Here is a 27,314-nt window from a genome sequence, read left to right as displayed (position 1 = left end):
CTAAAAGAAATACGCCTTTGAGCCTAGGTGACTTACCAACGAGCTGTAGACCAAAGGACGATTTAAATAATACATTTGAAGCCCATGTCTTCGAAAAACTTGTGGTTCATTATGTCATGTTGGTTCATTATGTCCTGTTGGCTCATCGTGTCCTGTTGGCTCATCGTGTCCTGTTGGCTCATCATGTCCTTTTGGCTCATCATGTCCTGTTGGCTCATCATGTCCTGTTGGCTCACCATGTCCTGTTGGCTCATCATGTCCTGTTGGCTCATCATGCCCTGTTGGCTTATCGTGTCCTGTTGGCTCATCATGTCCTGTTGGCTTATCATGTCCTGTTGGCTCATCATATCCTGTTGTCTCATCATGTCCTGTTGGCTCATCATGCCCTGTTGGCTCACCATGTCCTGTTGGCTCATCATGTCCTGTTGGCTCATCATGTTCGTTGGTTCATATTGACCTTTTTGGTTCTTTAAGTCCTTCTAATTGATTATCATCTTTTGGTTCATTAATTCTTTTTGATTCATTGATTCCTTTTGGTTCATTCTGTCCTGCGGGCTCATTATAATCTGTTGGCTCACTATGTCCTGTTAGTTCCTTATGTCCTTTTGGTTCCTTGTTGTCCTGTAAGTTTATCTTGTTATCAATGTCGTCACGATCAACGCCCCCCCCCCTTCTCTCCTCCTTTTCCAGGAATGCAAAAGATTTTTTTTTTAAATTCGACTTCACCTCTACTCCTCGTAAGATCAAAACCTATACCTTAGCAGTGTCCATCAGTCCAGGCAAGAAGCCTACATTATAAGCTCAACACTTGGGCCTCCGTTGTTATCAAGTTCAACCCACTCACAGACAGAATACGGAGCCAGGAGAATATACGTAAACGAGAAGGGGAGGTAACTGTAGGGGGGTTGGGGGGATGATCTCCCTTAGAGCCTTGGATAGCGACGAGTGGCGGCCAAGCCATTCATCCCCCGGGAGTCCCGTTACCATGGCTACTGGAATTCTAGTGCCTCCCTAAGGAGGCTTCTCTGTGCATTGACTGTTAAAACTTTAAATAAGCAATCCCTAGTGGTGCTGATGGAATCAATACTTCCATGCTGGCTTTCCTTTTTTTTTTTTTTTTGTTTGTTTCGTTATTTTTTTAAAATCACAATTTAAAAATTCTATTTTCGTCTTGAAAGAAGACGGATCAATAGGCGTTGGTGCTTTGGGCTAATACACGCTAGAACAATGTGGCAGTTAACGTAGGGTTTCATTATAATGGCATGAACATAGATGGGGGCAATAGAATAACGTGTTGTAGAGATAACAATGGAATGATCAGATTAATTTATGGGCCAATTCCTAATCTTGTTGATTTGTAGACGATTAAGTAGGCCTAGTCTTTGAAAAAATCTGGACAGAATTTGACCTTAAAAATATCTCCATTCGAATGGACAAAATATGATGCATAGAATATCCTGAAGGCTACATTTCTGTTGATTAGTATAGAATGTTATTTAAATGCTTCAAAACACCATAAATGATATACAAACTTAAGTATAACATGAAAACGTTAAATAAAATTGCGCTTCTAAACACCGAATTCTATAGACCAGAACTAGCGACGAATCATGACTAAGGGAGTTTGTGTAACACACGCGCACAGTTGGCTTGGTAGCACATGTTGGTCAGTCGTACTTACAGACTGCTTGGTAGCAACTGTTGGTCAGTCGTACTCACAGACTGCTTGGTAGCACATGTGGGTCAGTCGTACTCACAGACTGCTTGGTAGCACATGTTGGTCAGTCGTACTCACAGACTGCTTGGTAGCACATGTTGGTCAGTCGAACTCACAGACTGCTTGGTAGCACATGTTAGTCAGTGGTACTTACAGACTGCTTGGTAGCACATGTTGGTCAGTCGTACTCACAGACTGCTTGGTAGCACATGTTAGTCAGTCGTACTCACAGACTGCTTGGTAGCACATGTTGGTCAGTCGTACTTACAGACTGCTTGGTAGCACATGTTGGTCAGTCGTACTCACAGACTGCTTGGTAGCACATGTTAGTCAGTCGTACTCACATACTGCTTGGTAGCACATGTTGGTCAGTCGTACTCACAGACTGCTTGGTAGCACATGTTGGTCAGTCGTACTCACAGATTGCTTGGTAGCACATGTTGGTCAGTCGTACTCACAGACTGCTTAGTAGCACATGTTGGTCAGTCGTACTCACAGACTGCTTGGTGGCACATGTTGGTCAGTCGTACTCACAGACTGCTTGGTAGCACATGTTGTTCAGTCTTACTCACAGACTGCGTGGTAGCACATGTTGGTCAGTCGTACTCACAGTCTGCTTGGTAGCACATGTTGGTCAGTCGTACTCACAGACTCCTTGGTAGCACATGTTGGTCAGTCGTACTCACAGACTGCTTTGGTATCACATGTTGGTCAGTCGTACTCACAGACTGCTTTGGTATCACATGTTGGTCAGTCGTACTCACAGACTGCTTTGGTATCACATGTTGGTCAGTCGTACTCACAGACTCCTTGGTAGCACATGTTGGTCAGTCGTACTCACAGACTGCTTGGTGGCACATGTTGGTCAGTCGTACTCACAGATTGCTTGGTATCACATGTTGGTCAGTCGTAGTCACAGACTGCTTGGTAGCACATGTTAGTTAGTGGTACTCACAGACTGCTTGGTAGCACATGTTAGTCGTACTCACAGACTGCTTGGTAGCACATGTTAGTCAGTCGTACTCACAGACTGCTTGGTAGCACATGTTGGTCAGTGGTACTCACAGACTGCTTGGTAGCACATGTTGGTCAGTGGTACTCACAGACTGCTTGGTAGCACATGTTGGTCAGTCGTACTCACAGACTGCTTGGTAGCACATGTTGGTCAGTCGTACTCACAGACTGCTTGGTGGCACATGTTGGTCAGTCGTACTCACAGACTGCTTGGTAGCACATGTTGGTCAGTGGTACTCACAGACTGCTTGGTAGAAAATGTTGGTCAGTCGTACTCACAGACTGCCTTACAAACAGGTACATATAATTTTTGTTCCGCGAACTTTTGGCAAATTCGATTTCGCTATAAAACGAGTTCCTGTTCGTGGAACAAACACTAATACTCACAGGAAAAAAAAAGGAACAACTAGGTCTATCTTTTCAGATAAGCCTAGAAATAAATCGAGAACTTAAATCAATCATTGCAGACGACATCTTCGATCAGTGCAGGCGACATCTTCGTCTGCGGCATTAATTTTTCTTTCCAGTTTTTCACATGATCATGTGACTTATCTTATACCTAGCTAAAACGTGCTATTTGATTCTCACACACTGTCTTTCTTGGCCGCATGTATATCTGCTAACGTCTACCTGACTATATATTTAGACTGGTTGAGGGCGTTATTGACATGATGGTATAACCTTTGTCACATGTAAATTATGAGTGAGTCTGGTGTGAATGTACACTTTGGTTTCTTATAGTTATAATGTTTTTTGTTTGGTGTAATGCACAAATTGTAAGACAAATTTCCATACGGACAATAAAGATTATTATTATTATTATTATTATTATGACAAAGGGGAGAAATTTTACTGTTGAGGACAAAAAGGGCTGGCGGTATTGTATTTTCAAAGGAAGATTGGCGAGGGGGGAGGGGAGATAAGGCTTAAACTTCATTGACTATATCACTTAGTTTGAATCATTTTCTATAGTATATCTACGAAATCTTTACATTTATTTAGTTCTTTTCCCAATTTAAAATTTAAGGAGCTTCAGTTTAGCAAGAACGAGTTAATATCCAAAAGTCTGGCTGGCTGGTGACCGTTTTAAAGAAAAACAACTCTTCACTGGGCTCTCTCTTGTTTCACATGTTTTTAAAATCAGGCCATCGTCTACATTTCTAAAAGAGAGAAGAGGGCGGAGCTAATAAAGAAAAATAAATCTACAGCCACCCGTTGCTAACGCTGGCTTTTTAATCAGTTATGTAAATGTCATTTCAATATAAAATCATTTAACTAAAAAATGGAGTTGCTAGTCTCTACTATGTCTCTTGAACAGGCTGCATTCCGTTATGGCATCATTCTTGTAACCAATCCTAGTGTTCATCTTCGTCAACCTTTAGGCTTTAACACAATATGTTGAAGTATTCTGGGTAATATATATTTGTAAGTCTAAGTCTGTGGCGTTTTACGTCTCGAGAGAAGATCTTTTCCCTTTGCAACTTCTTGTGTGACTAAAGGGGCCCATCCTTGATACACAGCTGCGGTCACAGGTAGGGCACGTGTAACCACGATCTCAGACTTTATGACAAATCTGCAATGGCGTTTGAAGAGTTATAAAACCATGACCTGGAATAATGCTGTCATTCTGAACATTGTAAAAAAAAAAAATGGAATTTTCTCCCAGTCTCTCTTTGGTGCTATAAACTTCTGTTAATGTTATAAAACCGTAAGCTTAAATAAGACCTCGTTTATAAACTAAGAGATTTCTAAACACAAAATAAATTTCTTTCTGCGCTACAGTATACGGCACAGGGGGGACTGGCTATATGGGCATTAGGGCAAATGCCCGATGGGCTGGTATCCAAATGGGCCGGTAGGACCACACTTGACCAAAGTATCATCTTGTTTTTTGAAATCACGTCTGTATTTATTAGATAAGGCCCGCATTGATGTCACCAAGGCACGTATTAAATTGTTGAATGTTTTTATAGTATTCCTTATAACAGGGGCCCCCTGGGCGAAGTATGTAAAAAAAAAATATCTTTCACATACTCTACAAAGGCCTACTAATGTAATCTAACACATTTTCCGAAATAATGTAATGGTCTACATCCGTAGACAGAGATACTAAAAGGCTTCGTCCTTTTTAAGGCCTATACACTTTGCGATTAAAAAACAACATATGGTCTTATCAAACTTAACACAAGGTTTTTGATGACAGGTAGACCTAAAATCTCATGTCCATCATATAATTTACAATTTATGGACCGGGTGGTATAGAAATGCCCGGGCCGATTTTGACCCCCAGTCCATCCCTTATACGGCATTTTCATATTTAAAGGCGGACCCATAATTGACAACCTTATGGGTGTATCCGATGTACCGAATAATAAAGTATCGTGGTATATAATACCAAATTATAATTTGTATGCACTTTGCGGAAGTGTAAAATCAATTTCTAAGCTCTTTTCCATTTGTAACACAAAGTAATTTTTATTTTTAGTTGGCAGCTATTTCTATACGCGTCCTTGACATTGTTGTATTTATTTCAAGATATCTCCATGTCTTTTCATTTCCTGGCGTTTTTTTTTAGGTTTTATTACATCGTCACTATATTTCTTCATATCACTTTATCTTCTTCTCTTGTACAAAATATTTGTTCTTAACCCTTTTTTTTTCAGTGGAACAAAAAAATGTAGTTAGATTCACGGAGATTTTCAAGATAATGTCAAGGGCGCTAAATTGAACTTTAACCTTGCCAACTAAATAAAATCACACCCTTGGAAAAGATGCCAACAACAGAGCTAGACAGGGCTTAGAGTGGAACTTTAGTAAAATCACTAAATTTATACAGCATTTATACATAAAACTCTGAACCATAATCTTCAAATACAAAAACAACATTTAATAAAATACTCAGAAAGACACAAAGATAAGAATACGATCATTGTCCCATATGCTAGGACAAATTTGTACAAATGCTCCTTCTTCCCTAGTGCTATTAGAGCATGGAATGGGTTGCTTGAGCAGGAAAACCAGTGACTTGGCAGAATTTAGGTCATTGATTAATATGCATGACTAAATGCATGACGCGTAGGACGTAATCATCTTCTTATTTGAAGTAACGTCTGTATCATATAAGATAAGAACCCACCAGGGCACAAAACGTAGAGGAAGAGCAAAAAGAACGTGGCGAAAGAGCTGGGTAGCCATTAAAAAACTAGCAAGAGACCGTGAAGAGTTCCACGAGGAACGCAAAGGAAAGATGATGTTGATGAAACAAAGAAGAGCTTCAACATTGTGATTCTGTATTGTTATTATGAACAAATCAACATTTCTTTTTTTTTTTTTTTGTTCACCGGATACACCACAAATGTTGCTATTTATATGGTTTCCACTGTGTATTACAATCTCTAAACTAAGTGTAATCATGGATCTAATTAGCAAAGATTGTGTAACATTCACAGACCTATATATATTATACCTAGACTGGAAAACGGAAACAAATTATAATCCGATAATGATCAGATCACAGACCTATATATATATAGATTGCTCATAGACATAAATAAATATAGACTGGCCAATTAAAGAGTTTTATGAAACGAAAATTTGTGACTTGCAATTTTGTGTACTTTATTATAAAGCATTTACGAGCAGTATAAAAGTTAAGTATTCATATCTATACACACCTATATATATTGTAAATAAGGAGGCAGTGTAGTTTTGTTTAATCTCTAAGAATGAAGATTATGTAACTTTTCATAATTCGGAAATCCGAATGCAATAGATATACATGTTTTCAAGTTACATGAAGTTACTTCCTTTTTCCAGTCTATATTTATTTATGTCTATGAGATTGCTATTTACGTAACTCTTTTTCAAGCTGCTGTAAGGGAAGTCGCACCGAATCTTTTGTGTCTTAGAAAAGTAATGACCTTTACTTTTTAAAGTTAAGAAAAAATACAATACCATTTTGTGAATTTTGAATAGAATGGGCTATTAATCACAGAACTATATATTCACGCAAATCTATGAAATAAAGCAATTTCCTGTTAGTTTCCTTTGATATCACGTTTCGAAAATCCTTGGGAGAAATAATATAAGTCTGTTGATTTTGATCATCTTATGTACATTTAAATAGATTGATTACCTAGATCTTTGTAGATTATGTATCTGAAAATGGCCAAAATAATAATTATTAATTAATTAATTATTATAGCTTTTATATAGCGCTACTTTCATGCTTATAGCATGCTCAGAGCGCTTTGGTCTAATCCAGGGGCGGACTGGTTATATTGGCATTTGGGTAAATGCCCGGTGGGCCGGTACCCAAATGGGCCGGTAGGGCCACCGAAATGGCCTGATCGAAGTCACTATGGCACATATCAAGTTGTTAAAGGTTTTATAATATTCTTATTATATTTTTATTTTTATAAAAGGCCCTCTGAGTGTCGTGTTAAAAAAATCTTTCACAGACATTACAGTGTAATACTCTTTTAATCGAACACATTTTCCGAAAATTAAATGTAGAATGTAGACAGTGCTACTAGTAGGCTGCATCTTTTTAGGTTTAATTGCTGATTTAAAAAGACGCTATATTGCTTATCAAGATATAGAGTTCACTGTATGCATGCATATCGATACATTATCAAACTTAACAATGATTTTTAAAGGACCGATACACCTAGAAATTTATGCCCATCACATTATTGAGAATTTGTGGGCCGAATTTTATTGAAATGCCCGGCCAATTTTGACACCCAGTCCGCCCCTGGTCTAATCCCATTTGTGGACCAGTGGGGGGAGGGGTATCTAGGAGTTGGTTTTCCGTGCTGCCTTTAGGCGCTCGGTAAACGCAATTCTACCCGAGTCGGGTGTCGAACCTCGAGCCCCCTTCTAGGTAGCCTCTCGACCACGCAAGAGTACTCTTATTTTTGATGTTCGATTTCTAGATCTAGATCTAAACATTAAATTATATATTACATAGGTTAGGGTTGAAAAAAATTGCTTCTTATAACTAGTTTATAAAACAATGCCTTGTTTAAACTTTTTTTTTGAAGTTTTTCACAACATTTTTTAATGCAGTGTTAGAGATTTCTATGTCCAGTCTAGGTATAATATATATCTATGGTAACATCATATGTATTGAATGTGAATGAAACCATCTGTTTAGAGAGTAGTGAAGACTTGTTCCTGCAGCCAAGTCAACAACTTTTCTCTATAAGCGTTCACGAATCCTAAACACATGCTAATCTGTAAGAAAAAGAAAGCTTCTTTTCCCCCATCAGGACATCTTTTTCCTCCCTCCCGGATTTTTCCAAATCAATAAAGCCTCGAAAATCCTTTTCTTTAAAATCCATCTTTGAAGTAAAAGGGGAAAAAAAAAACAAAAACAAAAAAACACGAGCTTTCAAAGGTTGAGTCTGAAAAAAAAATGATAGCAAAAACATAGATAGAAAACAGAAGAAAATGGATCGTGGCATGGAATAGAAAGGTTTTTGGAAAGAGATGTTGATGTCCACGGTGTCTCTAGAGATCATTAAGACATAGAGGAAGATAGATATCACGGGGCCTCGAAATCAGTGCAGCTTTACGAAGATTAATTAGACCTGTCGGAAGAAATTCAGCGCGCAGAAAAAAAAAAAAAGAAAGGGAAATAATTACCAGATAAAGGTGCAAGTTAAATCAGGGTTACTGCCCTCGTAATTTTAGAACGCTGTCTTACAGTCGTCATATAAATTGACTTGAGCCGTCCATTAAAAAAAAGTATGTCCACTGCACAGTCTCCCTTTTTTTTCTATTTATTCATTATATTGTTACCTTTTTTTTAACGTAAAGAGTGTCCTTAAAGTTAACCTTAACCTTGTTTTTTTTTTTCCTAAAGTTTACAAATCAAAGAGTCTGAAAACATACAAAGTCTATAGTCCATAAAGCTCATTTACATTTTTTGAGGGAAAATAAAGACAACTGGTCTTTGTTATGATCTCACAGTACGCTCGTTAATCATTGACTTCGGATCCATTTCAGTTTTACGTTATTTGCCCCATCGACTTTACAAGTTACAAAAGTCCAAGGTGAAATAGGTTACGTCACACTACAATGATCTGGACATCACGTGTGTTGATAGGTCCAATATGACGTAGGTTACGTCACACTACAATGATGTCATCACGTGTGTTGACAGGTCCAATATGACGTAGGTGACGTCACACTACAATGATGTGGACATCATATGTGCTGATAGGTCCAATGTAACATAGGTCACGTCAAACTACAATGGTGTGAACATCACATTGATAGGTCCAATATGACATGATAGAGGTTACACCAGCACTGCAAGCGTATATGATCAGATCGGCAATTTTTGTCCTTTCCTCTACGACTTCTAGTGTCACAAAAAAAAATGTATATAGTGGCTTACTGTATTTATTGTTAAACTTTTTATCTGTCTCTATCTCTCATTGTAAAAAGGCTTCCAGTTTCCATGGTTACCATTGTTTCCATACAGCTGCATTCTCAAAGAAGACGAAAAGGAGGACAACACCTTACAAAGAATAGCTTTGAAATGTAACCTTACAATACAGTGGATGAAACATGCCAGGAAAATATAGGCTCTACACCTAGAAGGCCCTATATTATATCATATTTCAGTGTCAAAGTGACATTTCGCGTTACTGAATCATTCGTGGAACTAAACTTATGGAACACCATTTTACACTATGCATCACATTTATTTCATTCAGATGATATTTTGTGAGAAAAACGAATCTCTTTTGTATAGAGTTGTCTGTAAAGAATGACTTACGGGATACAATTGTCCTCCATCCGGCGAACTTGGCCGAGCCAGTACAGTCGGCGTTGTCTGAGGATGACTAGAAGCATGACGCGTAGGACGTAATCATGTTCTTTTTTTTTTGAAATAACGTCTGTATAATATAATTGATATAGATGCTGGGAAGGCCCGTTAGAGCAAGCTTCGCAGTGTTACACACTCTTTCTTGCCCTTCGGAGCCTGGTGAAATGCATTACATTTTATATGTGTTCTTAGCCTTACAATACTTAAGTAAGTTCCCCTTTCAGACCTTGTGATCAATAGGGCAGATGATATAAAGGTCATCTGTTTATGTGGCCTACGGTTAACGAGGGTGTCATGTGGCCAGCACAACGACCAACTGCCTTTACTTTTCTCCAACTAATGTCAGGTGCCCATTAGAGCTGCCTAAAGATCCCGAAATTGAAAATCCCAGGATTCGAACCAGGGACCCCCCGGTTTGGAAGCCAAGCGCTTTACCGCTCAGCCATGCATATGCCTCAACCTCTGTTTCCTGGTTTACCCATCCCTGCCATGACCTGTTTTCTGGATTGACCCTGACTGCCATGACCTCTGGTTTCTGGATTACCCCCCCCCCCCCACACTGCCATGACCTCTGGTTTCTAGATTATGCCCCCCCCCCCCCACTGTCATGGCCTCTGGTTTTCTGGATTACCCCCCATTGCCATGACCTGCTATATGGATTCCCCCCCCCCCCAACTGCCATGACCTCTGGTTTCTGGATTACCCCTCACTGCCACGACCTGTGGATTCTGGATTACACCATGACTAAATGCATGACGCGTAGGACGTAATCATCTTCTTTTTTGTATTATATAAGATAAGATAAGACACCATACGGCCATGGCCTCTGTTTTTTTTTTTTGGTTTAGGCCCCACTGCCTTGATCGTAGCTTTTTGTTACACGCCCCGTGGCCATGACCTCTATTTTCTCAATATTTATTCATATCTCTTGGAGTTCGTTCCTTGTGTTGTTGTGTCTAGCTATGACTCAGGATGTTTTGGTGATGTGCCAAGAGCATCTCGCTGCTGCTGCCATCTATCATTATGGCCGGACATTTAGAGCCCACTGTCTCTGATGATTTTTTTTTCCAAAATCATGGCCTTGTATATGAGACTTACTGGAATGAAGACACCTTAAATACCTTAAGTTTTTGTGTTTTAAAGGGGTAGGCACTTTCTCCATTTTTCGCAAAGTTGAGAACATTAGGGCAGCACTCAGCAAACACTGGCCTATACAATATGTTAATCGCTTTGGAGCATTGTCGGATCTAATACACTTAAAACCATTGTTTATGGTTGCTTACCATAGATTGTTTTACTAGGAAACATTTAAGTCATATTTATGCTATGTAATTTTCCACTTTTCAGTTTTATTCGGAAAAAAATAAATTCAGGTCGTTTGGGATGATGTGGTGAAAGAATGTATACATAAATTTGTGTGTGTGTGTATGTGCTTACGTATAAAATGGCGGTTTTAGTGTTTAAAAAATAACACCTGAATAGTTATAAACTTTTATAAAAAGTGCAAAAACCTTTCAATTATGTCAAGCAAATGACGTTTCACACGATTTAACTTCTTTTACATTATATAATTTATCTGTGATAAAGAATGTGACAAGCATGTGAAGACGTCAGGCTATCACGTGACTGCCTTAACTTAAAAAAATATAATGACTTTTGCTTGCAAATTTATTTTTTTAATTTTTTTTTTTTTTACATTTTGTTTAATACAATTATGTGTAAAATATTTCATGTTTCTGAATGCAAACCCCTCTCTCCTCCATCCACGTTTGTTCACGTCTGCCTGGCCGCCGCCCTGACCTCAACATCCTCTCTTTTTTTTCACGCAGACGTCATAAATGGATGATCCCTAAGATGATATAATCTAATGTAGTTATGTGGTCCGACTCGTTTTAACAACTACCGATAGCAGTCTTTAGGATGAGACCCGTTGACCTATCGTGTAGTTTTGCAATCAATCCTACCGTCCAAGTCTAGAGACAAAACAATCAGTTGGGGAGTTGATCTCTCTTGGTCAGAGTTATTGTTATTGCGACTGCAAAATGGTTTGTTGACTTGATTTCTTCGTGTTTACTGTGTTGCAAGTTACATTACCTGTGGGTAGCCACTGTGGTATAAAGTAGCTCGAATGTAGCCAGTGAAATTGGGCTGGTAATGCTGATGGATTGACTGAGAGACTTGTGGCACCCTCGAGAGCGGCACTCTGGGAGGGCGTCTGTGATTGGCCGGCCTCTGTGGGGGTGCGGCTTGGTGAATCTTGATTGCATATTCAGCAGGCGGGAGCTCAGGGGACTGTACTCATTTTGACCCCAGCAGGTGTACCGGGGCTCGATTGCCAGAGACATAATTACGTTGGCTGCATGCTTAGCTCCCCTGGGACGGAGACCCCCCTCCCCCCCGTCCTCACCCACCCCTGGCGTATATGTGCGATATGTTTGTGTGAGTGTTTAAAAGGGACCACAAAAAGAAAAAAAGTTGGAAAGAAGAGAATACAGGCTGGAGTAGCAAACACGGAGGCGGTAAGGGATTTCTGAACCCCATGGGGCATCTGTTATTGCGGGACAAAATGTCTGCTTATAATGGATTTTCTGGCTTAGCAAGAGAAGTCTGTCTTGTAACCGTAGTGGTATTGTTGAATAGAAAATAAATGGCAGGATTATACAGATATTTTTTTTTTGGGCTTTATTTCGTTGTTTTGTATTTGTTTTCAAAGTTTTTTTTTCATGTTTAGATATGCAAGGAACAGGACTTTTTAGTCACAAATAGATCTAGTCGCCCAAACCATCTGTCCATCAATATATATCTTATATAATACAGACGTTACTTCAAAAAAAGATGATGCTTACGTCCTACGCGTCATGCTTCTAGTCATGCATGTTATCCAATGAATTAAATTCTGCCAAGTCATTGGTTTTCCTGGCTAGCTCAGGCAACCCATTCCGTTCTCTAATAGCACTAGGGAAGAAGGAGCATTTGTACAAATTTGTCCTAGCATATGGAACGAGGAATGTGACTTTATCTATGTGTCTTTCTGAGTATTTTATTAGGTTTTGGTTTTGTATTTGAAGATTATGGTTCAGTGTTTTATGTAAAATTGCTGTATACAGTAGGGTGTATCGGTATATATATATATATATATATATATATATATATATATATATATATATATCGGTATATATAAAATAATAATAAAAATAAACAACAACAAATAAACTTCATAATTTATTTGTCATTTAAAGTGGAAAGAACAAGTCAAATATTTTTAAAAATGTAAAAAGAAAAAAAAAGCTTAGCCTATATTGAGTGAAATGGCATCAATTTTTTTTTCTATCAATGGTGTAAATAATTTTAAATAGATTTAGGCTAACAACAATAAATTTGTGTGATTGGAAATATTTATATAAATTGTTTTTGTTTAGCGAAACTTCCATGCTTATGGCATGCGCTGTGGTCCAATAATCTTTTTTTTGTGATTCTTATTTTTTTTTCTGTAGGTGCCATTGCCAATACATCACCTCCGCATTTCCCCATATTGCTTTGTCTCCACATTCACTTATGTAGGGCCTACGTATTTTATTTTTGAAAGTGCGTAAACGTGATTACTGTGATAGGCCTATTCATTAAAGTATGGAAATCTGATAATCCTTGTCAAGTTTTAAAATGTGGAATAATTGAATTAACATTTTTTTTTACTAATAGATCTAGATCTAGCTCTTTATCTTCAATGTTCAATGTTCTGACAGAATATTTCTTTTTCACATTTGTAGGCCCTACATTCTACCCTGTTATGATAAAACTTCAATAACATCTTTGTTTGTAATCAGAAAACGTTCTTTTTTTGGAGTAACGTCTGTATTATATAAGATAAGATTATAGGAGAATGCATGCTCTTTTTATAAAACACAAGGTTTATTAAATAAAAAAAATTAATTTAATTTAATGGGGTCAAATCAATGATATCGTTAATTAGGAGAGAAAAAGCTAGATCTAGATCTATTATTTTCGGTAAAAGTTATTTATAATCCACTGTACTATTTCACCACCACAGGCGTAAGAGTTCTCATATAAATTTAAGATGGTTATTATTGTCGAGATAATTTAAATTGCTATAAATCATTTCAGATACAAAAGGTAACTGGTTACTGAGTGAGACCAACTCCACACGCTCTGCCTCACCCTCCTCTCAGTCCACTTCCTCAGTAGATGCGAGTACAGGGGGTGCAACTGACCCAGAACTCGATAGCCTTGATCCTAAACATGTACCATTTGTTATTGGTGTTACTGATGACAACCCACATAATTGTCAGTTCTGTGAGAAGTCGTTTGCCAAAAAAGCATATCTCAAGTTACATCAACAGGTAATATATATTATACTTATTTATTTATTTTCTGTATCCAATACTAATACAATTGATACATCTAGATTTAGAATCATTTTCTTCATATTAGAATCTAGATTTACAATCTATATCTCACTTTTTCACTTTACTACTGTCAGATTCTAGACTGTTTTGTTAATTAGAAATTTAATTTTATGCATATATGATCATATAGGCAATAGTTCTTGTAAGCCTAATATTAAATCAATTTAAATCTATAATTAAATACAAGTTAGGTAGGCTATTGCTAATTGTCTGTACAATAGAAACATGAGGATTTAAATCTATACATGTACATTTTGTGTCCAAAACTCAGGCCTCATTTGACTTAATTCACCATTAGCTCATGCCATAAAACCAATGATCTCTTCTAGACTCATACTGCACACATGCCCTACAAGTGCCACCATTGTCCCAGATTGTTCAGACACAAAAAAAGTCGAGAGAGGCATGAGAAACTTCATTCTTCAGACAGGAAGTACAAGTGTCAAACTTGTGGTGTTGGGTATTCCAGGTAATCCATACATCTTACATTCTTACACATAGAGCCTTTAGTCAAAAATACTTATACTCAAACATTTTTAGTCAAATTAAAACATTCAATGGTACATGATTATACTAAGTCCACACACCAATTATTTAAAACACCAATTTATGAAATGCTACTCAAATGTACAAAACTTCATTTGTTCTTAGGAAACTCCACTCATATTTTCTTATGTAACCTTTTGTTGAAGTTAATACATTACACACACATTGTCACATGCACAGATACACTTACACACAATAGGATGAAACCACCTTGTAAAAGTGTTCAGGTAACCAGACAATCCTGATGTAGTCTAATTAACTGTAATCTTCTGTAAATACACAAAGACCAAAATGAAAACATGGATGGAGCTCTCATTAACTATGAGTATTAGTTTTGTTCCAAAAAAAAAAAGTTATTCATGTTATTTAAAGTTTTATTGGTTAAGATCTATTATGCCTACAATGGTTTAGTTGTTTACCAGCAGTGGTGCTACAAATCGGCAACCAGTTACAACAAAGATGCTGTTGTTTTGTCATTATTGTTCAAGGATTCTTTAAGAATATATCTTTTTCTTCTATGTACCTTTTTTGCTGCTACCTTTCTAGTTTTTATGCAGTCTTTGATATAGCAATTATGATTATTTTGAGTACACAAATGAGAAAGATTTAACTTTTAAAAAATTATGATTGAATGCCCTTTTTTGTGTGTGTAAAATGAAATCTTTACGCTTTGTGGTTCAGTGGGATACATTAATGGACTTTCTCATTAGAGATTTCTAAAAGTTATCCTACAAGTTGTCTACATCCTATGTCTACAAGAAAGCCACTTGGCTTCATACAATAATAATAATATAATCTTATCTTATCTTATAAAATACAGACATTACTTAAAAAAAAAGATGATTACATCCTGCGCTTCCCCTAGGTCAATCTAGTCATGCATGTTAATCAATGACTTAAACTCTACCAAGTCATTGGTTTTCCTGGCTGACTCAGGCAACCCATTTCATGCTGTAATAGCACTTTGGAAGAAGGAGCATTTAAAATTTTTTTCCTAGCATATGGAACATGGAATGTGTCTTTATCTTTGTGTATTTGTGTATCTATATAATATGTGGATAGAATAGGTGGTTGTTGAAGACATATTTAGTTTACTCTGTTTCATGTTACTGGAATATAATAAAATTTTAATGTAATCTTTGAAAGTTGGTAGGACTTTATAAGTGTGAACTATTAATGATAACAAACAAACTCTAAGAGGGCTTACTAGAGTTGCCAAATCATGTATTTTTGTGTGTTCAGTATTGAAAAAATAGTAAGCATTTACTATTCAAAAACAACCTAGAAGATTTATAATATTGAGATTATATTTTACTGTTATTAAGAATGTTTTGATGATCCGAAGATCATGTACCCTTGTACTGAACATCATAAACAAAATAGCCTATATATTGTAAAACTATATAAATACATTTGGGCACAAGTCAGTTCGCTGTGTACATTAGCATTCAATGGTAGGTTCTATACTTTATCTTTTTCTGGTCTGTCAATGTTGCCCTTTTAGTAGGACTCTGTGACTGTGTTCCTTAATGGACTGGCTAACAGTGAATTATTCAACATCTTTTTAGATGCATCCCCCAGAGAGTCCATTCCCTCAGAAAGCTTCCACAGAGGTAGTTTTTCATTTTCACTTTTGCCCATTCTAAATTGTGTACCAAGTCATTATGCCAGTGTCAGTGATTTCCCTTGTGGTATGATGATGCATTTAGATATGGTTCCCCTTGGAGGGGGACAGAATCCAAGGGAGATGACTTGAATCTATTAGTAGGGGGCTTCGTAAGAATGTCTACATATATATATATGGGATGGATATATATATATATATATGTATATTTGCAATACCCTCATAAGGCTACAATGTGCTGTTCCTCATTTATGGTTTTGTAAACTTACTACTTCATAGTACATAGCAATAGTAATTCCTCTGTAGTTTTAGAATTTGTCTATAGATTTGAACTTTTAAAATATCTACTTTTTGTTTTTTCCTCATTTGTATTACTTCAGATACACGTAGAATGGTATTTGAAATAGAGTAGTAAATGCTAAGTTCCCCTTTCAGATCTTGCAAGCTATGGGGCAGATGATGTAAAGGTTATCTGTCTTCTTCGCCTACGGTTAACAAGAGTGTTATGTGCCAGCACTTTTTCTCAATAATGTCAGTTACCAATTAGTTGTGTAGATTTGGGCACCCTAAAAATCCTGAATTTCAGACCCCTAGTTACCAGTAAACCACCATGCACCCCACTCTTTTTTTTTTAAGGCTTGTCTGTAATTTATAAGATAAGATACACATATTATAAATGACATCTAGACTTCTACTTACCATTATGCCAGAAGATTACACAACTGCAGTACCAACAATGGACCATACTTATAGTGAGAAAAAGCTTAGAATGTTGTTTTTTTTAAATGTGATGATGGCCCTTGACTGATAGCAAAAGAGTTGAGAAAGTGTAACTGATAATCCACTTATTTTTATGGTATCTTTGACAGGGCCAGATTTCAGAAGAAAGAACTATATTACTTGTTAATTTAATCTCATTGTCCTTCTTTAACAAAAAATAGTTCACATATTTTAGGGAAAAAAATGTTTAATGTTGAGTTTGTGGTGGGTAAGGTCCTGGTTTGACACTCTGCCATAAATCCAAAGCTGCATTTATACATTAAAATCATGCTCCATGCAGATGCTTATTAACCACAACAAGGTTGTCAATTGTAAGATTTAAAGTATTGTTGGAAAAAGAAATGTTTGAAATATAAAAGCAGAAGCCAAAATCTGGATATCTTTTTATTCTCTATATTTTGGGGCCCCTGATCTTAGTCACAAAAAGTATCATTAATAACTTAGAGGATGGGTTTTGAAATTTACTAAAATAATAAATGAACCCTAAAGTACAGAAGATACATTATTTTTTTTTTGTAGAAGTGATCATTTGAGAAATCATATTAAAAGTCATGACTTGATGGAGAATGATGAAGGATACAAGTGTCCCATTTGTCAACAAAGCTACATGTCTGCATCAGCACTGACCAACCATATGAAAACTCATGTAAGAATTTACAGCAGTAGTAAAACTTTATAACATTATAATTTAGAAGTTTCATTCCTTAGAAGTTGAAGACATTTTTGATTCCATTGATTCTTTAAAAATTGTTTGTTTGTATAACTGATGAAATGTGTGTTTCCTAGAAACAGAAGTTTTCAAGTTCAGAAGATCATACTTGTTTGGAATGTAGTCAAATATTTCATTCTGCTGAAGAGCTTCAGACTCATCTGTTAACCCACACCACTGACCAGTACCTGACCAACAAAATGACCACAATCAAAATGGAAAGATTTGAATGTGACATTTGCCAAGAAGTTTTTTTCACTCAAGTAATTTTTTGTTAAAACATTAGTTACAATCAACAACAAGACCTATTTAAATTTATCTTCATTTTTAAATAGAATATCATCATATCTTAATGATTCATTTAGAAACAAATAAAGTTTCTGGTGATGGTTGACCCCTAGTGGGATCTTATTCAGTGTCATCCATTTGAAAATCTTATGAGACAAATTTAAAAAAAAAAAGAACAAACCAACTATGCACTTGTTTCTATAACATTGAAGTTTAAACAATGTTTCTTTTTTCTTTTTATGTATCCTTATTAAGTTTCTATACAAATGTTTGAGTGGTTAGTTGTTATTTTTTTTTTTACATTGTTTTATATTTAACAATCAGATATTTTATCTAGTAATATGTGTATAGAGTTTATTTCTAGGTAATTGGACTTTAGTTTGTGTTATAAATTAATAAAGACTAAGACTAAGACTGCTTTATTGATCCTTACGGAAATTTGTTGTGATTACAAGGACTTGTAAAGCAGTCAAGTGTTTACAGCTGAAAATTGGAAATTAAAGTGTAAATATCTTTACAGATAATGTGATAACCTTATTTTTAACTGTGGACTTGATCTTTAACAGGGGGATCTAACATCACACACAGAGCAACAGCATGGACAAAATGCAGAGCTCAAGTGCCCTATTTGCTTTAGTGGCTTCACAGACATGGATCTGATGTGTCAGCACATCATGTCCCATAACTCTGTCAACACAGCAGAAGTAGATGATGGTGGAACTGCAGGAATTATGCAGAGCATTCTCAATGACAATAGCAATTTGACAAAAGAGGGTAATTGAAATTACAAATCATGTTACTATACAAGGGGTTTTAAGGATGTAGAAATGTTTTGAGAAAAATTATACTAAACAACCCAAATAAGATGTATTGCTTTTTGAAGCAAGATATTTAAAAAGCTTATAGAAGGGTCAATGTCTTAAAGCTTTCAACAATTAAAAAAAAAATATTTGAAGAATCAGTTATGTAAAAATTTACTGCTTTTGGGAAGGGGGGGAGGGTTTAGACATATAATAATAAATACAATAATAAAATATAGAACAAATCACAACTTACTTGTTTTAACATTGAGACTGTAAAATTGTTCTCAGCTTTTATTCAGTCTATATTATTAAAATTAGTAAAAATTATTCTAAAATTGTATGGTTTGAGAGCATCACTCATAAGTTATTTTAGACATGCTACTGTCACCATTTTTTTAATATGCCTGTCAAGCTGGATCAACAAATTTGTTCTAACTTACCTTATAGACGTTTCTTCAAAAGAGAAGATAATTGTTCTTCCCCTTAGATTTTTTCTTTCTTTTTTTTTCTTTTTCAAACTGAGCTGGAAAAAAAATATTTAGCTCAACTTGTTTAGATAAAAAAACAAAACAAACCCTAATCATTAACAACTCATACAGTATGATCATTTAGAATCATGTCGATGCCTTCAATGTGCATTATCCTTTAATATCATTGAACTCTATTTCATATTCTCATTATTTCAGATATTTCTATGGAGTCTGTGTGTTCCAGTATCATGTCTGGCACCAAGTCCAGTGTTACGCCAGGCAGTAGTTCTGAAGCTCTTCTTTGCCCCTATTGTCTTGTGGATGGCTTTGAGTCTTTGGAAAGTCTGGAGCTTCACTTAACCAGTGTACACAGCGTTAAACCAACTGAGGTCTACACGTGTAATTATTGCAATGCTCCTTATCCCAATCTCTATAGGTAAGTGAGATAGTTAAAGTAACAAGATATTCTCTTTAAGTTTGAGGATTAAGAAGGAGTGTAGTATTTTATGTAGCTACATGGGCCAAATTATGACCCACATATTTTGACACATCTTTGTAGACTAAGTCAGATACTGCTTAAACAATAGTACATTTAATTAATTAATCTCTAAATGGTCTATGTGCTTACTGTGAAGAAGTCAAAGTAATTTTTAAATGTTTTTTAATTATTTTTAATGTCTCAAAAGTCCTGGGATTGAACCCTGGCCTCTGACATCCCCTGTCATCCTTCTGGAGATTTGGGCAAGGATGTGATTATCTTAGAATCTGAAAGAACATCTGAAACATGTAGAACAAACAAAACAATTATATTTAGAATGAATTTAAGTTAAATATAATTCAATTTTTAAAACCTTAATATATCAAACAGGAGGTTATCTTAGTAAATTATTAGGATCAAAATTTGTTTTAACAATTTAGTCAAACTCTTGTCAGTCTTTAGAGCTGAAAATTGTATTTAATTGTTAAAAAATATTTAACAGGTGTCTATTAGGCACTATTGGGTCTATACCAGACACTGCATAGAGAGAAGAGAGAAGTTAAATGTAGGGGATAGGATTACTTACAACATAAATGTATTAGCCACAGAAAAACAAGTATATTTAGTTTACCTGACCATAAAGTAGAATAATTAGCACATTAATTATTAAAATATTTAAAAATTAAAAACAAATATTTTCTTAAAGCTTTATTTATTTTGAACAGTTTGCATGACCACATGACCGTGGTCCACCGCAGCCAGCATGGACTGGACATCACTTACCCATGTAGCATGTGTGTTCAGAGATTTCACAGTCTTGATGCACTAGCCAAACATAAAGGCATTGTACATGCTCAGCAAAGGTCTACTGGGATAGATGCTGCATTTTGTAACAGGTACACATTATCCTATCTGATCTTCAGGTAGGCTTACACATTCATAATGTTTACAAGAAAAATGACATTGGCTATCATTAAATTATTGGAATAGACTTGCATACAAAACTTTTGACATTTTATATACATAGATCTCAAATCAATTCTTCAACAGTTATGAAGATTGCAATTATTACATTTTTATTTTGTCATTAAATCACATTGAATTCATACTATAGTAAATGCCCAATATCAACAATGAGACAGGAGTTTACTAATGAAATATACTCCTATAGTACTGTTGACTAAGGCTAATATGATCAAGAACAAACACTAGGTCCTTTAACTTCAAGTTTGATGAGGACATCTTGGTTAACCAGCTCAGTCAGTTTAGGGGTCATTACTAACAAAGACAAATAGAATTGCTCTTGTAATATAGTTATATCAAAAAGTATTTAGAATGTAAATAAACTCAGATTAACTTCTCAATAAATAAAAGCATTTTGTTCAACAATGTTTTTAAATTTGAACTGCTTTATGAAATGTGAAGCTAGATCAGAACAGTCATCAATATCATAATTTATATCAAGCATTGTACCTACAAAACATTCCTCATTCCATATGCTAGGACAAATTTGTACAAATACTCCTTCTTCCTTAGAGCAGTGATGACCAGGCCTGCAACAAGGTTCCATCCGGCTTGCCGAAACGGTCGGCACAAAGAGTAGAAAATCCACCTCTTTTTAAAAAAAAAACAACAACAAAATGTTGAGAACTGTATCTTACCTACTTTAGGGCCCTCTAATGGATTGGCACCATGACCTTAATCATTTATATGTTTATGAAATTGGAGAGTTCAAGTAGAATTTAGAATCTACCAGGAAAAGTGAACAGATTTTTTTTTGAACAATAATAAGCCAACATATTTGATTGTATAGAAAGTGGTGTAGCCGTTGTTTTTTTTTTTTAAACATCAGATAATCGGCATTATAAAACAAATATCAAATATTACATCATTCTTAGTTTGTGCGCGAATAAAAAGATGTTTAAACTAGTCCTAGAAATTGGAGGATCAATGGGAATATTTACCAAAAAGAGACAAAAAAATGAATCATTGGCTAGCTAGCTACAATGTTGCTCACATTTTAAGTAGAGAAATGAAACCAGTTTCCGACGCAAAAAAAACATCTTTCAGATATCCCATTAATTAATGTAAGTAACTACTAGATCAACCGGTTTCTATTAAAATTGTTTTAGTTCAATTTCTTTTTGTTTTTGTACCTTTCGTTGATGTAGCCCGCTACATGAGTGTTGGGAATTAATTTGGCCTGCAGGTTGAATTAGGTTGGGCATAACTGTATTAGAGCATGGAATGGGTTTCCTGATGCAATTTTCTTTTTTGGAGTAATATCTGTATTTTATAAGATAAGCTCATCATTCTTACTTGATTTGAAATGCACTTCTATTTGACTGACTGAACTATTTCCCTTCTATGACAGATGTAACATGACTCTTGCAAGTCCCGGGTCACTGGAGGAACACATGGCCACTGTCCACAACATTATCATGGAGAAACATCCCAAGTCTTTCAAGAGCAAAGGGAAAAAATCATCTATGAAGCTGTTGAAAAGCAAAGACCAGCAGAGTTCGAGCTTGCAAGTAGACAAGAGCTTGACCACATCTTCCATGCTTATGTCCTCACTTAGTGCTGGGACTCCTGACAGGCTCGTGACCCCCAAGTCCAATAAATCGTCTCCACTTGGCAAACATCTGAATTCAGAGTCTCTTTACTCCAATCAAAGTATGTTATCTCAGTTATGTACCTGTTTAATTTTACTTCAGTAACACAACTGTTGCATAAAATAAATATTATGAATAGGCTATAAATACAAAACAATTCTTGATTAAGTCTGTAGTTAGAAGTTAGTTGAAGTTGCTGATCTGGTCCTGTTGAGTGGAAGCGTATGAAGGGGATACATTTATATTCGTATGTTTTGTATTGGTACAGGGTAATATCTAAGCCTGTTCACTACTTATGCTTAATTGTTATTACCTAGTACTTATGCCCAGGTGTTGTCAGTAGACTCTGTGCATTTATGTTTTATTATTCTTATTGAATTATTGTATTATATATGTGGAATGTTCTTGTTATAAATAAATCGTATTACGTTTGTACTCCGTTGTTGATTGTTAGTATAGACTTTGTTTATCTTAAATTATCCTAAAATGGTCAGTCTAGGTAGCATCTCCTTCATTTATATGTGCTGCCACTATCAGAATCATACCTCTAATCAAGCCTATTGTATATACTGAAGGACCAGCAGCACATTGCACTTTACATTTGGGGTCCGTCTACACCCTGTGTAAACATCCATCTTTACTCCGCTCTCTACAGTAGGGAGCTCAAAATAAGTACTTTACAGTTAGTCACAAAGGTTTTTGTTGATATAGGCTTTAAATACAAAACTATTGTTGGTATAAGCAACTCAATATTTACCTATGACATTTTGTTCTAGCCAACATGTCCAGCAGTATAACTTGTGATCACTGCAATGCCACATTTCATGATGCACAGAACTTCATTGCTCACACTGCTTTACATTCAGAAAGTCTACTAAATATGGCGCTAGCCAGGAACACGAGCTGTGACCTAAAAAGTTCACGAGAAGTCAATGATATAGATATAAGTGGCAGAATCAGCAGCCAATCAGTACAAAGTAAGAAAGCTTAGAGAATAATCGACTACATTTGTTTTTGTTTATCTCACGGATTAATGAAATGATGCCAGATTTCATAAGCTATGAATAGACTGTTTTGTTTTAGTTTACTGTTACTATCATTTAATTAATATTTATTTACTCTTAGGTCAAAACGTTGGTACAAAAGTGAATGAGTGTCTCAAGTGTGGAGCTAACTTCAGTACAGAAGAGCAGCTGGAGGCTCATGCATCGTTGCATTACTTGTGTGTCAGCACAGAGTATGGCTGTAGCAGTTGCATTAAGAACTTCTCCAAGCCCGATGAACTCCAGAAACATTTGATGGACATTCACGCTCACCATTTGTATCGCTGCTCATTGTGTAAAGATATCTTTGATTCCAAGGTCAACATTCAGGTATGGTCTTCACTTTCTACTTGATTTTTATTAGACATTAGATCTAGATTCAAATGAAGGATAATATAACTGAAAGGTCCAGTAAGTCCTGATTCTAGTGGAATTATGGTTCTTTGTCACATGTTCTGAGAAACCTACCATAATTGGAGATTTTCATAAAAGGGAGGCAAGTCCATAAATAAATAGCTTTTATTTGGTGTATCTGGTGTAAATAAGTAATAATATTAATGGTAATAATATTAATGAATCAAAGAGTATATGGACATTTCTAGTAGTAAACATTTTATGAAGTGATCAAATTGAGCTCATATTGTCAAAAAATTACACAATACTCTTTCCTATTCATTAGGTGTAGACACTGACCAACTTAACTTCATTTTCTAATGTTTGAAAAAAAGAGAAAATCGTTACATTTTGTGTGCTATATTTCGTAAATAACATTTCTGAAAATGGTTAACAAACTATGAAGATATCTGTTATTCTTAATTTCCCTAATAATTTGATAGACTCACATGGTAAGGATGTTCAAACAGTTTAACATGAGTTCATTATTTATTGTCTGTGTTTTTGGTTCATGGGGATGTGTCTGGCAGAGAATTTTATACTTCGAATTTGCTGAGCTCAGAGCTAGCATCTTTATAAGAGAAAGACAAACAATCAGGTGTAGACTACCTAGTAATGTCACCTAATTACATGCAATAGAAACATTCTCATGGTTCTCTAATTAAAATCCTTTAGGTTCACTTTGCCATTAAATTTGCTAAATTGCTCACTTAGGCTCACTTTGGCTATAAATACATCACGTTGTTGACTTAGGCTCACTTTGGCTTTAAACATTATACTGTTCCTTTAGGTTCACTTTGCTATCAAACATAGCAATGAATGCAAACAGTACAAGTGTGTCTCCTGTGACATTATGTTCAGATCAGAAATGGAGTGGCAGGTTCATGTCAGGGTTAATCATTTGCATATGTCAAGGCCATACCGGTGTTTGTTTTGTCAGGAGTCATTCACTAGTGAGGTAAGTGCAGCACTTCACATTCAAAGTCAAATTGAGACTAATGGATAGAGTGTGTAAAAAATCATTCCTCAAAATGTTTTAAAAACAAAATACAGTTGCATCCAGTTAATTACAATACCAGTTAACTGGACAAGTGCCTTTTTAACAACCAAATTCTGTTTTTCTTCTGTGTTCTCATTTATAATGTTGGAGGGTTCAGATGACTAGTTTAGTATCTGAGATGAACTGTTCAATTATTTCCAGATCAGGCATCCCTCCATATAGTTTTTCTTGTATAGGGGTGTTTTGAGGACAGTGTCTTGTTTGGGCCTTTCAATTAAGAATGCAGCCTTGATGGATATGGTCAGCATTGTAATCAAATTCTTAAGTACTGAAATGTTCTTGTACTGTAGCTGGTAATTAGGACCAAATGATAAAGTAAAAGAAAAAAAAAGCGTCCATTTATTTGTTCCTTTAAAGAATGAACAGTTTTAATTTTTACATCTTTATTAACTCTTTCTCTCCTAACTGACGATACCAGTGTTGATTCCACCAGAATCTGGTAAATAATTATGGAGAGAAAGAGTTAAAAAGTTGTTTTTATGAAACTGAAATGAAAATAATGATACTGGCTTTACAGGTGGAGTTACAATGTCATTTGACTACACATAGCAAACAGTTTAATTGTCCAATGTGTGACCAGGCCTTCCATATTGAATACTTGCTGGATCAACACATGCAAACCAAACATGGTGACACTAAGCCAGAGTTACGGAACGTAAGACTAACATTTTTGTACTACTATGTTTTAAATTGAGTCTTTTTTTTTATATTATATAATTTTAGGGACTTTTTAAAGGTGTATTGATTAATTCTGTATAAAGAAAAAAAAATAAACATAAAAATTGTGTATGTTTTTATTTAAATATATCTGTTTTGATTTTTAGTAAAATCTTTTTCCAAGATGTATTTGAAAATAATAAAATGCATCTTTTGTTGTTTTTCTTTATAGAAGGCATCACCATCAGGAATGGGAATAAACTCTCATCACTCATCTGCAGTATCCCCATATAGAAATGTTAGCATTAAGCAAGAAAAAGAAGAGAACTCAAACCCGTTTCAAAATCCCATTCACAGTTCCTCCTCTTCGTCTTCTTCCTCATGTTCCCCGAGAATCATCTTAAAGTCTCCCGTGGCACCATCTCCCCTCAAGCAGCCGAGACTTGTTAGTCCGCAGACCCCTACCCCTTCCATATCCCCCCTCAGTATGTCTGCCTGCATGGCAACTGCCCCGGTGTCAGCCATCTGGAAGAACACGGAACCACTGCACATGTGTAATATCTGTGATATTAAGTTTTGTGACATGGCCTTGTTGAATCTACACAAGGCTCAAGATCATGGCTTGAAGTCTGTTGCCAAACCAACAGTATCTGAGAGAGACTATGCCTTGAAGGTAATAACCTTGAACATAGATTAATAAAATCAGTACAAACTTGTATCATATTTACTCAATTATATTGCAATTTTTTTCATTCTAACAAAAATTATGCATGTAAAATCACTAATGTATGTTCATTAGACATGTGTTACAATGTAAGTTCATTTTTATTGTGCTAATCACTCTACATCTTTTCATCAAACTGGTAAAAAGATTGGTCTATTAATCTTAAAATATTCCTTGATTTAAATATGGATTATTGTATAAGCTACATGGCATCCTCATAAACAATGGTCAAAGAACAGATAATCATATACCCTATAGGCCATTAGGTCTCAGAATAAAAACTTAATAAGTGATTTAAATGTTTATTCCCTCATCTCTTCTAAAAACAATAATTACCCATTCTGAATTGTTGGATTGTAAGCATAGACTATCCCCTTTGAAAGATTGAGAGATAGTATTGTGAACATTCTCTTATTGACTTTATTGTTTAACTTTGAGTGTTGCCAAACATGCATAACTACCAATTTATGCATGATACACCACTTAAAATATTACAAGATTAATTGACTGTACTTTGTTTTTCTTGTATAAAACAAAGTTTGCAATATGAAGAATTTTAACCCACAACATTTAAGCAGTATGTCCATTCTTCTAACTTGTTATATTGCAATAGATCTTGGGACATTTTGTATATTATCTATCCACAACTTCAATAGTGCAACAACTAATTTTCATAATCACATTATTTCACTTTGATTTCTGATCAATTGTAAACTTTTCAGAATGAGCATGAGAAACTGCTGCTCAACAATCAAACCTTGCTTAATGCTCTGACCAGCCCACCATCTCCGATCACGCTGGCTCAGTCTCCATCAACATTGACCCAGAGCCCCCTCTCATGTATGTTCTGCAGCCAGACCTTCAAGACTAGCATAGAGTACAACAAGCACATGAAGATCCATGTCAACTCGGGCAATCTGACCTGCAGCATCTGTGATGAGACTTTCAGCTCTGCCAGCATCTTGGCCGAGCACAAGCTGACCCACTGTAAGATCCAGCAGGGGAACACTTGTGTGGTGTGCCGCCTCACACTAACCAATCAGGAGCAGTTTTACATTCACTCTCAAGAGCATGGGTTTGAAGGATCATTGCTTCAATGTGTTATATGTAGACAGGTAAACCCCATTC

The 27,314-nt window shown here is 35.7% G+C and overlaps 1 protein-coding gene across 3 annotated transcripts in view; it reads left to right on the top strand.

The window, feature by feature from the left end:
* LOC106059130 (zinc finger protein 423-like) overlaps positions 1 to 27,314 on the top strand; it is a 51,515-nt gene that overhangs the window by 16,598 nt on the left and 7,603 nt on the right. For 2 of the 3 annotated variants that reach the window (XM_056035620.1, XM_056035617.1), the window contains exons 4-17: positions 13,695 to 13,930; positions 14,326 to 14,465; positions 17,466 to 17,592; positions 17,733 to 17,918; positions 18,510 to 18,717; positions 19,433 to 19,652; positions 20,420 to 20,590; positions 22,069 to 22,370; positions 23,086 to 23,286; positions 23,435 to 23,682; positions 24,536 to 24,703; positions 25,323 to 25,460; positions 25,695 to 26,135; positions 26,909 to 27,301. In XM_056035620.1, the coding sequence (XP_055891595.1) occupies positions 13,695 to 13,930; positions 14,326 to 14,465; positions 17,466 to 17,592; positions 17,733 to 17,918; positions 18,510 to 18,717; positions 19,433 to 19,652; positions 20,420 to 20,590; positions 22,069 to 22,370; positions 23,086 to 23,286; positions 23,435 to 23,682; positions 24,536 to 24,703; positions 25,323 to 25,460; positions 25,695 to 26,135; positions 26,909 to 27,301 (3,179 nt within the window). The remainder of the gene's footprint in view (positions 1 to 13,694; positions 13,931 to 14,325; positions 14,466 to 17,465; positions 17,593 to 17,732; positions 17,919 to 18,509; positions 18,718 to 19,432; positions 19,653 to 20,419; positions 20,591 to 22,068; positions 22,371 to 23,085; positions 23,287 to 23,434; positions 23,683 to 24,535; positions 24,704 to 25,322; positions 25,461 to 25,694; positions 26,136 to 26,908; positions 27,302 to 27,314) is intronic. The other variant, XM_056035619.1, reaches the window with a different exon arrangement.

This window comes from Biomphalaria glabrata, chromosome 7, assembly GCF_947242115.1.
Source record: "Biomphalaria glabrata chromosome 7, xgBioGlab47.1, whole genome shotgun sequence".
Taxonomy (NCBI): domain Eukaryota; kingdom Metazoa; phylum Mollusca; class Gastropoda; family Planorbidae; genus Biomphalaria; species Biomphalaria glabrata.
Note: the sequence above shows the minus strand (reverse complement) of the source record. Positions and strands in the feature narration are given on the sequence as shown.